The sequence below is a fragment of the Tamandua tetradactyla genome, chromosome 15 (assembly GCF_023851605.1).
Source record: "Tamandua tetradactyla isolate mTamTet1 chromosome 15, mTamTet1.pri, whole genome shotgun sequence".
In the NCBI taxonomy this organism is placed as follows: Eukaryota; Metazoa; Chordata; class Mammalia; order Pilosa; family Myrmecophagidae; genus Tamandua; species Tamandua tetradactyla.
Window position 1 is genome coordinate 74178662 of NC_135341.1, and position 18509 is coordinate 74197170.

General features: G+C 34.8%; 1 protein-coding gene across 1 annotated transcript in view; it reads right to left on the minus strand.

Moving 5' to 3' along the window:
* PIK3R4 (phosphoinositide-3-kinase regulatory subunit 4) overlaps nucleotides 1-18509 on the minus strand; it is a 147660-nt gene that overhangs the window by 72551 nt on the left and 56600 nt on the right. Inside the window, exons 10-12 of the mRNA XM_077130095.1 lie at nucleotides 11114-11315; nucleotides 9200-9387; nucleotides 8146-8356 (exon numbers count right to left, since the gene is read on the minus strand). Coding sequence (XP_076986210.1) covers nucleotides 8146-8356; nucleotides 9200-9387; nucleotides 11114-11315 — 601 coding nt within the window. The remainder of the gene's footprint in view (nucleotides 1-8145; nucleotides 8357-9199; nucleotides 9388-11113; nucleotides 11316-18509) is intronic.

Sequence of the window (18509 nt, forward strand, 5' to 3'; positions counted from 1 at the left end):
CTCTAAAGACAATCAATTTCATACAACCACTCAAGTGTGGAAAGAAAAACCAAGAGTCTAGCAACCATCGCACATTTCTCGAACCACAAAATGTAACACCTTTTCTGTGATTACTGGATAACATGTATAACTCCACTTAAATATTAAATAGCCCTTAGACAGATTCTATCAAAAAACAGACAGACTGTGGCCAACTTATTTCTGCATCTAAAGCAGGACTATTAAGCAATATTGATATATCATAGAAACAGCATATAAACATTTTTTAAAAGAAAATGTATGTGACTAAAGATGTTTTTTAACATGTAACAACATTTTCTAAATCTTTAAATTACTGATCTCTACCTGTATTTTCCCAAGTCCATATTAGAAGCTAATGAGCACTCAAATGACTTTTAAATCTCTCTATATAAACACATTATGCATTTCTTCTTACAAAGCTTTCAAAGTTAAAGCTTTATTATTAAACTCTAAGCACAGGAACTTATTTAAAACAAAATAATTCTCTACAAATTCTAAGCTAAAACAGTGGCACAGTCACTATTACAGTGTAAGGAGTCTGTGCTTATAACTGAGCCACATTTTCATCTGAAATATCTCTAAATTTTTAAAAAAATCTTCACTAAATGCTAGGTGTATTTCAACAAAATCTTAATGGTGATAACAGATGTGTGGCAGAGCTTTAGGTGATTTTTTTTTTTAATTTTCTATAATTTTCTAAATTTTCTACTTTGTTAAGAAGAAAATGAAAAGGAGAAAAAGAAGATAAAGATCTCACAAATAAAATCCAAAGGATAAAATGGCAGATTCAAGAAATGCCTTTACAGTAATAACTCTGAATGTTAATGACTATACTTACAAATTAAAAGACAGCAATTAGCAGACTGGATTAAGGAATATAATCCAGCTATATGCTGTTTACAAGAGATGCATCTTAGTCACAAGGGTACAAATAGATTGAAAGTGACAGGATAGAAAAAGATATTTCACCCAAGTTGTAACCTAAAGAAAGCAGGAGTAGCTATACTAATATCAGCCAAAACAGACTTTAAATATAAAGACATTATAAGAGACAAAGAAGGACACTATATATTAATAAAAGGGACAACTCACCAAGAAGAAATAACAATCATAAATGTCTATGCTCCCAAGCAAGGAGCTCCAAACTACATCAGACAGACATTGATAAAACTGAAGGGAGTGACAGATGTCTCAACAATAATAGTAGGAGACTTCAATACACCACTCTCTGCTATAGAAAGAACAACCAGACAGAGGATCAACAAGGAAACAGAATTTAAACAATTTGATAAATGAATTAAACCTAATAGACATATATAGGTCATTATACCTCCAAAACACCAGGATATATATTCTTCTCTAGTGCTCATGGAACAGTCTGCAGGATAGATCATATGCTGGGACACAAAACAGGTCTTTATAAATTTAAAAACACTGAAATTATTCAAAGCACTTTCTCTGATCACAATGGAGTGAAGCTGGGAATCAAAAACCAATAAAGAACAAGAGCTTCCACAAATACATGGAGATTAAATAACACACTCTTAAACAAAGAGTAGGTCAAAGAAGAAACTGTTAAGGAAATCAGTAGCTACATGGAGACAAATGAAACTGAGAATACAACTTATCAGAACTTATGGTTTGCGGCAAAGGCTGTGCTGAGCGGGAAATTTATTGCCCTAAATACCTATATTAAAAAACAAGAAAGAGCAAAAATTAAGGACTTAACTGCTCACCTGGAGTAACTTGAAAAGGAACAGCAAACTAAACCCAAAGCAAACAGGAGAAGAAAAATAACAAAGATTAAAGCAGAGTTAAATGAATGGGAGAACAAAAGAACAATAGAAAGAATCAATAAAACCAAAAGTTGGTTCTTTGAGAAAATCAATAAAATTGATGGGCCACTAGCAAGGCTGTCAAAGTAAAAAAAGTGAGAGAACGCAAATAAATAAAATCAGAAATGAGAAGTGGAGCATTACCACATACCCTGAAGAAATAAAAGAAATCATAAGACAATACTATGAATAACTTTATGCCAACAAACTAGACAACTTAGATAAAATGGACAAATTCCTGGAAATATACAAACAAGCTACACTGACTCAAGAAACAGAAGATATCAACAAACCAATCACAAGTAAAGAGATTCAATCAGTCATCAAAAATCTTCGTACAAAGAAAAGCCCAGGGCCAGAAGGCTTCACAGGGGAATTTTATTTAACATTCCAAAAAGAACTAACACCAATCCTGCTCAAACTTTTCTAAAAAACTGAGGAAAAAGGAACATTATCTAAGTCATTTTATGAAGCTAACATCATTTTAATACCAAAACCAGGTAAAGATGCTATAAGGAAGGAAAATCACAGGCCAATCTTCCTAATAAATGCAAAAATTCCCAATAAAATACTAGCAAATCAAATCCAACAACAAATTAAAAGAATTATACACCACAACCAAATGAGACTTATACCAGGAATGCAGGGATGGTTAAACTCAAGAAAACCAACTAATATAATACAGCACATTAACAAATCAAAAGGAAAAATCACATAATCATCATGATTGATACTGAAAATATTTCAACAAAATTCAGTACAGTTTTCTGATAAGAACACTTCAAAAGATAGGAATCAACAGTAACTTTCTCAATATGATAAAGGGGATATACAAAAAAACGAGACTGAAAGCTTTCCCCTTAACATCGGGAACAAGACAAGGATGTCCTTAGTCACCACTATTATTCAATACTGTACTAAAAGTTCTAGCTAGAGCAATGAGGTAGGAAAAAGAAATAAAAGCCATTCAAACTGGAAAGGAGGAAGTAAAACTATCATTATTTGAGATGACTTGATACTATACTTGGAAAATCCTGAGAAATCTACAACAAAGTTACTTAAGCTAATAAACAAATTCAGCAAGGTGGCAGGATATAAAATTAATATACAAAAATCAGTAATGTCTCTATATACAAGTTATGCTGGTTTGAAAGGATGTATGTCCCCTAGAAAAGCCATGTTTTAATCTAAATCCCATTCCCTAAAGGTAGAATAATCCCTATTCAATACTGTATGTCTGAAACTGTAATCAGATCATCTCCCTGGAGGTGTGATTAAATCAAGTTTCTGAAGCCCTGTAAAAGAGGAAATATTTTGGAGAATGAGAGATTCAGAGAGCAGAGAATGCTGCAGCACCACGCAGCAGAGAGTCCACCAGTCAGTGACCTTTGGAGATGAAGAAGGAAAATGCCTCCCAGGGAGCTTTATGAAACTGGAAGCCAGGAGAGAAAGTTAGCAGATGACACTGTGTTCGCCATGTGCCCTTCCAGTTAAGAGAGAAGTCCTGACTGTGTTCGCCATGTGCCTTCTCACTTGAGAGAGAAACCCTAAACTTCATCGGCCTTCCTGAGCCAAGGTATCTTTCCCTGGATGGATGCATTTGATTGGACATTTCTATAGACTTGTTCTAATTGGGACATTTTCTTGGCCTTAGAACTGTAAACAAGCAACTTTTTAAATTCCCCCTTTTAAAAGCCATTCTGTTTCTGGTATATTGTATTCTGGCAGCTAGCAAACTAGAACACAAGCAATGACCAAACTGAGGAGTCAGTTAAGGAAAAAATTCAAAGAATCAAGTACCTAGGAATGAACTTAACTAGGAACGTAAAGAACCTGTACACAGAAAACTACATAACATTGCTAAAAGAAATCAAACATCTAAATAGGTGGAAAGACATTCCCTGCTCAGGGATAGGAAGTTAAATATAGTTAAGATGTCAACTGTACCCAAATTGATCTACAGAGTCAATGCAGTACCAATCAAAATTCCAACAACCTACTTTGAAGACTTGGAAAAGCTAGTTACCAAATTTATCTGGAAGGGAATAGCTAAAGGCATCCTAAAAAGAAGAACAAAGTGGAGATTAACACTTCCTGATTTTAAAACTTATTATAAAGCCACAGTGGTCAAATAGCATGGTACTGGCATAAAGATAGAAGTACTGATCATTGGAAGCGAATCAAGAGTGCAGAAACAGACCACCAAATCTATGGTAAACTGATTTTTGACCAGGCCCCCAAATTCTCTGAACTGCGAGAAAATAGCCTTTTCAATAAATGGGCATGGGAGAACTGGATATCAACAGCCAAAAGAATGAAAGAGGACCCTTTCCTTACATCCTATACAAAAATTAACTCAGAGTGGATCAAACACCTAAATATAAGAACTAGTACCATAAAGCTTCTAGAAGAAAACATAGGGAAACATTTTCAAGACCTAGTAATAGGAGGTAGCTTCCTATACTTTATACCCAAAGCATAAGCAACAAAAGAAAAAAATAGATAAATCGTGACTTCTCAAAATCAAATGCTTCTGCAACTCAAAAAACTTCGTCAAAAAGGTGAAGAGGCAGCCAACTCAATGGGAAAAAATATTTGGAAATCACATATCAGACAAAGGTTTGATATCCAATATACATAAAGAAATCATACAACTCAACAACAAAAGAACAAACACCTAATTATAAAATGGGCTAAACATATGAACAGGCATTTTTCTGAAGAGTAAATACAGATGGCTCAAAAGCACATGAAGAGATGCTCATTTTTATTAGCGATAAGGAAAATGCACATCAAGACTATAATGAGATACCACCTCACACCTATAAGAATGGCTGCTATTAAACAAACAGAAACTATAAATACTGGAGAGGATGTGGAGAAAATGGGACATTTATGCCCTGCTTGTGGGAATGTATGATAGTACAGCCACTATGGAAGACAGTTTGGCAGTTCCTTAGGAAACCAAATATTGAGACGCCAAGTAACCTGCCAATACTACTACTTGGTATATATCCAGAAGAGTTTGAAAGCAGTGACACAGAGATTTGCACACCAATGTTCACAGGAACATTATTCACAATCGCCAAAAGATGGAAACAATCCAAATGCCCATCAACAGACGAGTAGATTAACAAAATGTGGTATATACATGTGATGGAATATTATGCAGCAGTAAGAACAAATGATGTTCTGAAATTCACGACAAGATGGATGAGACTTGAGGACATAATGCTGAGTGAAATAAGACAGACAAATGAGTATAGGTACTCTATAATTCCACTTTTATGACCACGGTAATTGTAAAATCAAAGGCTTATAATACAGAATATAGGAGACACAGAGATACATAGAAGCTAGAGATAGGGGAATGGTTAGCTAATGAGATTGAACTCAAATATAAGGGAATAGATAGAAGTGAAGGCAGTTCACTATTGGGTGTAGAAGTAAAATCACCATATTGAACGTGAACAAGAGTGAAAGGGTTGTATAGACCAATGTGTCCACTGATTAGCACTACAAATATAAATAAGTTCTTGCATGAACTACTTCAAAGGTACAATTCATATAAAGGGAGTGTTTAAGTTCAGGGTATGAGGGGAACTGCCATTGCATGCTATGGGCTATGTTTAACAGGAAAACATCACTACCACAGCAACACCAGGAGTAAATAATGGGGGGAGGGACAAGAGTTAAGGAAAGGTTTCAGATTTCCTACTTGGTGAGGGTGTGTTTATCAGTTATCTTTCTGTTAGGAACAAAGAAAATTATCTAAAATTGAGAGTGCTGACACTCTCAGCATTTATACATGATGCGTATTGTATGGAGGTGGCTGAAGGATGCACTGACTGAGAAGTGGATTGGCAAACAATGGTGCATACATATGATGAAATACTGTGTTGCTACAAAAAGGAACAAAGTTGTGAGGCATGCAATATTGTGAATGAAACTGTGGGACTTTTGGTGAGGCAAATAAGCCAAAAACAAAAGAGCAAATATTTTATGGTCCCTTTTAGAAAATGCTTATAAGAAAACAGGGGCTTAGATTGTAAGCTCCTATAGTAGCCTCATTTAGTCTGAAGTGGTAACTATTATTTCTGGATTCTGAGAGACTGTTTACATATATATAAGCTGGTATTTAGAAATAAGAATGAAGCCGATCAAAAGAGGATTAAGGTAATTCAGAACACAGGGGAAAGTAAGACATTGTCTATATTTAGAACCTCACCTACTCTTTGAGACCAACGGAAGAAAGGTTTATTTTGTTCGGAACCTAAATTTTCTGTAGCACATAATCTAACTAAACCTGTCTGGACAGCTCATTTAAAGAAATGAAACACAGAGAGCCCAAAATAAGAATGAGGGCCTTTAATTCTATATAGCTTAATGTAATGCCTGGATATAAACTGGAACATATTAAGCAAATAATCAAAAAGTATTGGCAAAGTCCCTTGAGGGATAGGAGAAAAAATATGGAACTACTAAACTTGACCACAGGGGAAACCTCTGATAGTGCATCAAACATTAGGGACACCCAAATCAACAGGCCAGGCCCTTGATCGTGAGGCGTGCTTTTGTGAAGTTTATGTATGTAGTGGAAAATCTTAGCCTACCTATAGGTATGCCTAAGAGTTATTTCTAGAGGACCTCTTTTGCTGCTCAGATGTAGCCTCGCTCACTCTAAGCCCAACGCTGCAAGCGAAATCATTGCCGTCCCCCCTATGTGGGACATGACACCCAGAGGTCAAAGTCTCCCTGGCATGGGAGATGATTCCCAGGTAGTAGTCTGGCCCTGGCACCATGCGATCAACAATTCCTTCCTAACCAAAAGAGGGAAAAGAAATGTAACAAATGAAGTATTAGGGACTATTTGAGACACTTCAAATAGTCGAGAGGCTACTCTGGAGGTCATGCTTACGCAAGCTTCAGTTAAACATTTTTACCTATCATAACTTGCCACCCCCCAATCAAAGCCATTCCAGCCAATCCTAAAGAATACCTAGGGCAATATATAAGATTTTACAAAGGTTGCATGCACTAGGGTAACTTTACAGAAACCTACAACTTCCAAATAGGTCCCTGGACCAGATAAAACCTGAAACCTAGAGGGGCTAGCCTCTCCAGAACATCAGCTAGTTCCATCTCCCTACTCCATAATTGCTGACATCCTGTTTCAACATGAAAAAGTTAGAATGTTTTTCATGTTGAAAATGTTCGTGAAAAAGTTAACATGAAAAAGTTTAAAAGTTAGAATGGCCATAGCCCAAATACCCCTAAAGAGTGGGATAGAAAGATCAAAGGTGATGGGGGAGCTATACAGAGAAGGTAGAATTTTTTTTTTTTTTTTTAACATGGGCAGGCACCAGGAATCGAACCCAGGTCCTCTGGCATGGCAGGCGAGCATTCTTGCCTGCTGAGCCACCGTGGCCCACCCCAGAGAAGGAAGAATTTAACACATGAATATGATTGCTGAATCATTATGATATTTCTTTTAATCTCCAGTATCTTAGAGTAGCTAGAAGTAAAAACCTAAAATTGTGAAATTCTAACCATGCCAAACTTTTGATTTATGAAGGGTTTAACATTCATATATTAATATGAATTAATTAACTGTTGCATTGTGCTTAGAAATTTACTGCTTTTCTTGCATATATGTTACTTTTCATGAAAAAGAAAAAAAGTTGATTGTGACGGTAAAAAAAATATTTAAGCCTTCTAGCCTTCAATGTTCTAGAGCAGCAAGAAGGAAAATCGGTGATGATGGTATGGCAGCCCATGACAAACTCTGGGATCTGTCCTGTAACTACTTGTTGAAGAGTGCTTTGAAAACTACTGCTTTTTTCTTTATGTATTTTGTATATATGTTATATCACACAATAAAAAAGTTTTAAAAATGTGAGAGAAAGAAAGAAAACTAATATATGAATGTTAAACCCTTCATAAATTCAAAGTAGGAATTTTCCTCAAAAAGCCCCACATTAATGAGAAAGGGGCATGACCCTAAGCAGGTAGGTAAAGCCTAGTACTATAAGTAAGAAAACGAAGTGCACAGGCAGGCTAAAATGTTAAGAGACTGGCCTAAATATGGCACTGCAAATTACCCCCAGAGCTAAGAAGATCTAAACTCCATGAATAATGACTTAGGATTTCTCATTTAGTGTTTCTTCCTCTGTGCTTTAAGTTTTCTTCTTCTTCCTTTGCCTGGGAATTAAGTACGGTTTTCTCCATTAGATTCTAGGCTTAGGCACCTATTCTGGAATAAAACTACCTCCCATCAATGGCACTTTACCAGGTGGTGGTGGTTTACTCTCCCATTCAGCATTTTCCATCATCTGCTTGGCTATCCTCTCAGCATTGCACTGCTCCCGCTTTTGCTGTAGAAGCTGTTGAAGCTCAGTTTTACAAGTTGTGATACGAATCTGGTAGGTAGATGGTAAAACTGTACTACTTAAAGCCTGTACGGCTGGTTTTCTATTTTGGACATTTGTCACTTCTGGAACCTGCAAAACAAATAGAATTTTAAGTATTTATGTCATAAATAAAGTATATTTGAAGGAAAAATGCAACTGTGTTTTCTATATTGTATACCAGCTTTCTGCCTTTATTAATGTATCAACTTTAAATCAGCTTAAATACAACGACTTCTTTCAATGAAATACAATGACTTCTTTCAATGAAAACCTAATTAAAATGTTTAACCACAACATTAATTTTCCAAACTTCTGCATTATATACACACATTTTTACTTACATATATATATATATATTCTACCATAGCAATAATATTAAACAAAAAGCCTCATCAATTTAAATGAAAAGAAGAAACAGACTTTTAATTTATCAGTTTGTTTTAATATTTTTCATTTAAAATATAATTGACTAGGGAAGAGCTACCTCAAATTACAAACATATTTCAAACATATCTAAATCATCACATTTACCTCACAAGACATGCTTGAGACTTTTCTTCACAGAAGTATTTTTGCTATTTTATATATACAAAAATATAAGTATTTTTGCTATAAATTAGAGAAGAAATAAAAGAAGACTTAAAATGTTCACTGCAGCTTAATTCTAATAACAGTTCATAACAATATCTTCAACACACAATTTGAGGTCCCTTTATTGGTGAGTACAATAAAATGAAACTTTTCAGTGCTTTCAATAGCTAAATCCCCTCTTGGCTGTAAAATTAAAGACAAACCTGTCTTATAAAGAAGTGCCTTCCCTAAAGGATAAGTCACCATATTAATTTTTCCAGCACAGTATACAGCCTTTAAAAATCCAACACAGCAGAATCGAATTCAAAGACAAAAGAAAAAATATTGCCTAGGTCACCGTACCTGTGGAGAAGTTGACAAAGGGACGTTTATGCCAGCAGAGGACTCAGAACGAGGAGGCTTCCCAGTCTGAATCACCTCCTGGTCACTAACTTTAGGTATGGCCTGTGTAATATTCGGTGATTCCAGTGACCCAAACATACTCTTCCATTCTTCATTCACATTTGACTCATGCTTTACATGTTTTCTAGCTAAGGAAATACTCAAAACAGTTAGTTTGAAGGTAGACTCTAAAACCCATTAATGCTTTTATTGCTAGTTTTGGGGGGCAGTAGGGGATAGCAATAGACTCCTTCTTATTTGTTCCTTAGGATCTCCAACTTGTTTATACATCAACTCATTAACTCTCACTTCATCTCTAGGTCAGATGAAACAAGTGGACTTTCAATGTTGTTATTATTAGACCTAACTGCTTCCTAGTTTTCCAAGACCAGCTCAATTCCAAGTAATTACTTTATCTGAAGAAGCAACAGTAAAAACAACTTCTGCAAATATGTCACTGACCACATTGCTAAATATGACCTATTTTCAGTAAGTTTCTTGGGAAACAAAAAAAAAAGGGAAAAAAAACCCAATTATTATAACATTACCTATCTAACTGCAGACAAATGAGAAACCCTTTACTTATCTTTATCTTTATCCAATTATGAAAACTATATTAAATAATGCAAAATTCCAACACTACCAAAATGTAACATGAACTGCTCCCATAACTCTAGTAGCCTGATGCATAGTCCTCCTACTTTTAAAACCTTGTGAACTATGTTAGTGCTACTAACATATTACTTACTAAAAATAGAAATACATACTGTTTTACAATTTGCTCTCCGCACTCTTCCCTTTCTTGAGCACTTCCTTAACCATTCCCATACTAATGGACATTTAGATGATTTCCAATTTTTTTACCACTGAAAATCTTCTTTTCACATATTTTTTCCCATACCTATCAGTGTTTCATAGGATAAATTTCCAGATCTGATTATTTTGCTTATTTATTTTTCATATTTGATTGCTTTCACCTGCATTTATTTACTTGCTTATGTTTACATATAAATTTATTTCTATTCTTCTCTAAGTTGTCTATTCAAATACTTTACCCATTTTTCTCATGGTAAAGGATTTGAACCTTTTTCTTAGTAATTTGTATGTGTATGCTTTATATATTATGGGTATAAACCACTAATAATTAAGTTACAAACACCTCACCCAAGTTTGACAGAGGATTATTTTAAATATAATTCATTAGATGCCCTCAAAATCTGATACCGGAATAGATGGATTGTCAAGTGAATTCATTTGCAAAAAAAGTTAAAGGAAGAACACACAAGATCTTGAAAATTTCACACAATCAGTGTCAATATCATAAGAGCTGATGGTTCCAAATGCAAAGACTTCTTCAAATGGGGCTTAGCTGGTCTCTACCCTTTTTTATTTCATTGTTAATACCAAGACCATTCTTTTAAATTCACTGGGCATTTAAAAAACTAGAAAGCTGTATCTATTAATAACACACTAGAAAACTATCTCATTTTACATATCAGCCTTGGGTTGATGTTTAACAGATTAAAAAACAGAATTTCATCTTCAACATTATACCTCCACAGAAGTAACATGGTTTTATTATGAAAATAGGGCTTTGGAGTCAGGCTTTGGCTTGAATCCTGGTTCTTTGAATTCTGGTTCATTGAATCCTGGTTCTGACACATTCTGTGATTTTTTTGGCAGGTTACTCAATTTCTTAACTGTTAGCCCATTCCTACTTTTCCTCCCCAAAACATCCCTGCTAAGTAACAGATACACTGCATTTGAAAATTCTGTACCTGGGAAATTTCACTTATTATTTTATCATTAATTAGCTAAGACCAGAAATATTAATTAATAATAACAAGATAAAAATACACACACAAACATACTAACCCCGCTTGTCATCTGGTTCCTGTTTGGTTTTAACAAGATCAACCTGTCTCCCAGTTATGCCGATGGCTGCCAGGTCAATGACACCTTTCTGACTAGTATCATGAAGATGGCTCTGGTCCACTATATTGGCCTTTGCTTTGTTAGATTTCATCATGAAGTCTTTCAGTGCCAGAAGTTTATCTTCCTCTTCCTCAGTCATTCCCTAAAACCAAATAAAACCATACGTTTCAGGTTATTTTCACAAGTAAGAACCACAGGCCTCAGAATGACTAACAACTAAAGGGTCAAACCACTCAATCTTAAATCCTGAAAATAATAATGGTAAGATGAAGCAAGCAAAGGCAAGAGAAAAACACCTCACTCCTCTGATTCCAGTAACATTCTGTTAGGGCATTTTCTTTTCTTTCACAATGATTTATATCTTAAATTTCTCCCTAAACAGCAGCATTCACATATAATTGATTTTTTAAATCTCCACAGAACAGTACCTTGCATCTACTAGATCTTTAATACATACTTCTTAATAAATTAATATTTAACATCTAAACAAAAATTCTGAAAGCTAAACATTAAGCAAAAGAAAGTACACCTACTTCAACCTTGCTCCCAGGAATATTAAATAAGACTATGAAGGTATTTTATAATATATGAAACATTCTATAAATTTCAGGAATTAATAGGAATGCTGGCTGAACTGTAAATTCAGAAGCACTGTAAGTAGGATAATAGTATGAATGAATGAAGTCAGACTGCCTTGGTTCAAATACCAGCTCTATTACTTACTATCTATGTGACCTCAAGCAAGTTACCTAATTTCTCTATGCCTCCATTTATTCATCTATATAATAAGGATAATTACTAGTACCCATATTACAGGGTGCAGTGAAATTTTAATAAGTTAATCCACTTAAGACACTTGAAACTTGCACACAATCAATACTAAATTGCTGAATGCTGAATTTAAATTTGAAAATAAATTCAACATGCCAATTAAATATTCTGGTAAATGGTATAGTTATGGAAAGTTTCCCCTTAAATTTCCAGGATTCAATGTTTAGTACACAAAAGAGAGGGCCATACTAAGGGCCATAAAAAAGGAATGAAGGATTGATTCATGCTACAATATGCATGAACCTTAAAAACATTAAGAGAAGTAAAAGAAGCCATAAACAACATGTTACATAATCTATGATGCCATTTATATGAAATGTCCAGAATAGGCAAATCCTTAGAGACAGGAAGTAGGTTAATGATTGCCAGGAGGTCGCAGAAGGGGAATAACTGCTAATGGGCATGTGATTTCTTTTAAGGGTGATGAAATGTTCTGGAATTAGATAGTGGTGATAGCTATATAATTTGATGAATATATTAAAACCCAGTAGCATGCACATTTTAAAAGAGTAAATTACATATGGAATGTGGGTATTTCAATTTTTTCAAATGTTAGGGAACCATCTTAAATAAACAAATAATATCCTAACAAGGGCATTACAAAAAAGGAAAACTAGAGGACAAGCTCATTCATGCACCCAAATGCTAAAATATTCAAGAAAACATGAACAAACTAAATTTAGTATATATAAAAATGTTACAGTATGACAAGTTATGTTTATTTCAAAACTCTAGAAATAAAAGGTTATTTTAAGCTTAAAAATTAATCAATGTACACCTGAGACTCAGAGTTAAGAGTACTGAAGCTATGAAGTCAGAACTACCCCATTCAGCAACTGTTTAAAATACTGAAAAAGTGACCAGATATCATCTAGAGATATGAATGAAGCTGATCTGGATAGGACAAGGGTAAATCAGAAAATACTGGGTAAAGGATGACATGGCCCATATTTTCAAACTTCAACCTCTGTGCTGGACCAAAGGGAGAGATGTTTATTTGGTGTAAAATTTCTATTTCGGGTAGTACATTATCTATTTTAACTTGTATGGTCTGTTTACTTGAACATCATAATTACATGGAATCTTGAATAGGACATGAGATCTTGTTGGTTTGTACAGTTTGGTGTGATGCCCCAATATATCCCAGAATAATTTGAACAGATAATAAAAAAGTATTTGCAAAGTCCCCTTGCGGGGCTGGGGAGAAAGGAGGAAATATTCAACTTCCTCATTTGGGGAATTCCTGATGTTCTCGCAAGCAGTGGGGACAACCAATTCAATAGGGTGAGCCCTCAATCTTGGAGCTCACCTTATGAAGCTTATTCCTGCAAAGGAGAAGCTAAGCCTACTGATAATTTTACCTAAGGGTCACCTGCAGTGAACTTCTTTTGTTGCTCATATGTGGTCTCCCTCTCTAAGTCAACTGAGCAGACGAACTCACTGCCCTCCCCTACCCGACGTGGGACACAACTCCCAGAGGGTAAATCTCCCTGGCAACGTGGGACCTTAAGCCCGGGGATAAGCCAGGACCCAGCATCATGGGAATGAGAAAGCCTTCATTACTAAAAGGGGAAAGAGAGAAATGAGGCAAAATAAGGTCTCAGTGGCTGAGAGATTTCAGAGTTGACAGGTTATCCTGGAGGTTATTTTTACATATAACAGATATCCCCTTTTAGTTCATGGTATATTGGAGTGGCTAGAGGGAAGTACCTGAAAATACTGAGCTGTGTTCTAGTAGCCATGACTTTTGAAGAAGACTGTATAACTATATAGCTTTTACAACGTGACTATGTGACTATGAAAACCTTCTGTTTGATGCTCCTTTTATCCAGGGTACAGACAGATGAGTAATAAAAATAAATAAATAATAGGGGGAGATAAAGGGTAAAAACTGGGTAGATTGAAATACTGTGAGTCAGTGAGAGGGAGGGGTAAGCAATATGGGAGGTATGAGTTCTTTTTTTTTATTATTTACTTTTCTGGAGTAATGCAAATATTCTAAAAATGATCATGGTGAAGAATACATAACTATGTGATGATATTGTGAGCCACTGATTGTATAATATTGCTGGATTCTGTGTGTGTGTGTGTTTTATCTTTCAATAAAAATATTTTTAAAAATAAAAAACTCAAAAAAATTAATCAATGTAGTTCACCACATTAACAGAATAGAAAATTCACACAATGATCTCAATAGATGAAGAAGAAGCATTCGATAAAATTTAACATTCTAACATAATAATAATTTTAGCAAGCCTTAGGAATAGAAGGGAATTTCCTTAACCTGATGAAAAGATTGTACAAAAAAAAAACTAATAACAAACATCACAATAAATGCTATAATGTTGAGAGCTTTCCCTATGAGAGGAGAAACAAAACAAGGATGCTTACTATCACCAATCCTATTTAACAATGTACTGAAGATCTCAATCACTTAAATAAGGCAAAGGAAATAACTGGAATGTCTGAAAAACAAATTTTCAGAATGGAAAAAAATGAACAAAATTATTACTATTCACCCATGATGTGACTGTGAATGTAGAAATGCAAAAGAAATACACAAATTATTAGAATTAATAAGAAACCCATAAAGTTGCAATATAAAGTCAATATTTTTAAGATTCTAAAATTCTAAAATAAATTAAACAAATATTCTAAAACAAATAAACGGTTTTAAAAATAAACTTGCAATGACATTTAAAAAGTCAAACATATAAAATATTTATAATAAAATATGTGTTAAACTCTACAAAGTAAACCATAAAACATCACTGACGTAATAGTGGAATCTAACTAAATTAAAACATACACCACACTCACAGATTAAAGGACTCAATATTGACAAGCTGTCAATTCTTTCCAACAGATTCAATGCACTCTGAATCAATGTATCAACTTTTTTGGGGTTAGAAAGTAACAGCCTGATTTTAAAATGTATATGGAAATGCAAAGGACCAAGGATAGCTCAGACAATCTTGAAAAAGAAAAACAAATTGAGAGATCCTAATTTACCAGATATTAAGCCTTATTATTAAGTTACTGTAAAGTAAGAATGCAATACTGATAAAAGTTCATAAACAAACCCACTAACTTCTGGTTCTGGCCATAATGGAATAACAGAGACCACATATACCCTCCAAGTTTAAACAACTAGAAAACTTGAAAAATATACGCAACAACAACTTTTCAGGCAAAGGGCAACAGGCAGCACAGAGCTATGATCTCTAAGATAAAAATGAGTCCTAAGATTGCCCCAGCATACTGCCTACTGCCGGGAGAGAATTTCCAGGCTATGACGCAAGGAGGGAGAGTTCAAACAGAGCCTGGTAGCAGAACTGCATCAATGAGACAGAGCAGAGTTCAAGGAAATCAAGAAGGCTAAATTGGTTGGACTGGAAGGGAGGAATCTGCAGAGTTTGAACTTTGGAGATCTCCAACTATTTATGAAAGAAAACTACTCAGAAAGCAGTAGGCCACACAATTCTTGAAGATTATATACAGTTGTTCATCTTCTCACTAGCTCAAGTAGAAAGACCTGTTAATATGTAGGACATCATGAACAACCCTCAGGAGGCTGGTAACAGGACTAAACTGGCTAAATGTTGCTCTAGACTTGACCTAACAAAACTGTTTTAAGAGCAAGTCTTAAAAGCATCAAACTTATTCTAAGTAACTTAACTGTACAACATTAACAAGCCTAGCACTATTTAAAGGAATTCAGTACCCAACAACAGAAAATTCACAATGTTCAACATCCAATCAATAGAGAAAAGAAGTGGGTGGCTTGAGGTCAGAGTGGCTTGGCAGAAATTTTACATTTTATTCTATATTTCCTTATACCTTCCTAATTTAATACTTTGTCTTTACTACCCAGTCAAAAATTATTAAACTAAAAAATCACAAAAAAGTTAAAATATAAAGTACTCATTTTTTTTAATAAAGAGTGAAATCATTATTCTGTATTAGCACCTGATTATGGATACAAATAAAACAGAGAGCATTTGTAGGTGAGATCTCCATAAAACAGCCCTGCCATGTATCATCTCTAGATGATAAGCTCTACTGAAAATCTGTATTACAGGGCAGATTCCCGCTTTCATATGGGTAATATTCTAAAAGTGTCTTTTAAGTCTATTATCTGGAACTCTGTGCATAATTTCCCACAGAAACAATGCTAGGCTGGTCTAGAAAGGCCTATTTGACTCAAGTTATATTTCAACTGTTGTCATATAAAAAAAGAGCACTAAAGAACCCCAAGTAAAAAAATTCTTTAGGAGTATTCACAATTCTCACTTGCTAAGGCTAAAAATTATGTCTCTTCCTTCTTTAGCCTTTACATTAGAAACAAGGATTCAACTACTACCTCCAAAGCCTCAACCAATTCCAAGACCCTCCTAGTAATACCATAACCTTAGGCAATATAGGGATAGACGTGAAGGCATAGTAAAGGCCTGTAAGAACTAGGGGAGATAAACTGCACAAGGACTTCTTCCTAAATTCATACAAAATCAAAGTAAGATTCTCAGTCTTAATCAGCTCCTTGTCTTTAATCTTCTTTTGAGATGCAACATGACATGCTGTAGGAGTGTGGGCTTTGGAGTTACACACGCTTAGCTTTAAATCCTGGCTTTGAAACTTACTGAACTGTGTGAGCATAGGCAGTTAGAATCCTTTTCATGTCTCAGTTTCTTTATCTAGAAAAAGGGATAACTTTTGTTTTCCAAGCTTATTTTATAGACAATCACAAAACATGGAAAGCACCATTTACAGTCGCCAACTCATTGTAGGTCCTCAAAACAGGGAAATTGGTGCTGTTATTTCTTCTGAGGACCTCAGAGATATCTTGCCTGCTCTCCCTTCTATTAGCAGTGTCTGTCCCCTGTAACCGAGTCTAATCTCCTAATTCTTATTAGTCCCCTAAAGCGATTATCACCAGAAATAATAAAGAATAGAGGATAACTTGTTCTCCTTTTTTCTACTTAAACAACTGAGGTGATAAATGACAGACAAATAAATACACCAAGGACTGACATGTTTCATCATGGCACTTATAATAATGGGGACTGACCACAAGGGAACAGCAGGAATGCAAGGGCCTGGGAGAAGGACAATTACAGTAGAAAGACTGTGGGAACTGTTCATTCCCTCTCTCTTTTTTTTTTTTTTTTGCATGGGCAGGCACTGGGAATCAAACCAAGGTCTCTGGCATGGCAGGCAAGAACTATGCCTGCTAAGCCACCATGGCCCACCCCCTCTCTCTCCTTCTACTCATGGCAGTGGCAAAATCTACATCACAGCAAGGTGAGAAGCAGGCACTGAAGGTAGGATAGCTCCATGGTATAACTGATGACTAATAATGGAAAGGAAATTTCAAGATGCATGCTTTTAATTTAATATACAGAATTTGCATGGAAGAGAGAAATGCAAAGAATCATACACTGTCCAAGTCAGAACAAACACATAAGTTGAAGTAGTTTTTATTGCATGTTGAAATCTTTTGACAAAGATAACTTATTCAGGAGAAACAGAATAGAAAACTGTGATCCGATGTCAAATTTTCTAAAATATAAAATACATCTAATGTACAAGCAAGGTGAAAGAAAAAGTTCCTGGGCAATTCAATTCACATCAAATTAAGTCTTCTAGAATACAGGAAGTAGAACCACTGGCCTGGGAGCAGCCTCAGGCATATAGGCAGATATACACCTAAAAGAACCAAATACAGTCTCTCACAGGACATTTGGGTATCAAATAGAACAGATAAGAACAAAAGATCCATATACCAAAATGACAAAATCTCTCTCTGCCACTAAATATATTTTTGTGTCTTCTTTCTCATTAAAGCTTCTTTCTCCAATCATTCTCTTTACAAAAATTTTCTGCAAACCTGAAGTCATTCAAGTTTCCCCCCAGTATTTGTCTTATGGCTCATGGAGCATTTTTCCAAAAATTAAGTATTCTTTATTTCTAACCACTTTTATGCCTATCTTTTTTTTTTTTTTTTTTACATGGGCAGGCACCGGGAAATGAACCCGGGTCCTCTAGCATGGCAGGCGAGCATTCTTGTCTGCTGAGCCACCATGGCCCACCCTTTATTCCTATCTTGACTTAAGTTTTATACATCTCTTTTAAAACAAGATGTTAAATTTAGACAATACATCTGAAGAAGACTTACCAATATTAAGTATTAATGGTTGTTAAAAATAATAATAATAATTAAAAAAATAGTAATTTCCTAGTTCTAACAATATCTGTAATTCAACCAAATTCATAGGCTTTTAAGATGTAGCAGCAAACTGTTGATTTTATTCAACGTAAGACGCATTATAAATCACAATTATTTCAGCTGTTTGTAGTTAGTGAGAGCTCTATAAATACTGGGTTGAAATGAACCAGGACTTTTCTATATGGCATCTGTGGGGTTTTTTTTGTTTTTCTTTTTTTATAATTTTTTATTAATTAAAAAGAAATTACAAGAAAGAAGCGCAAACATCTGTAATATATG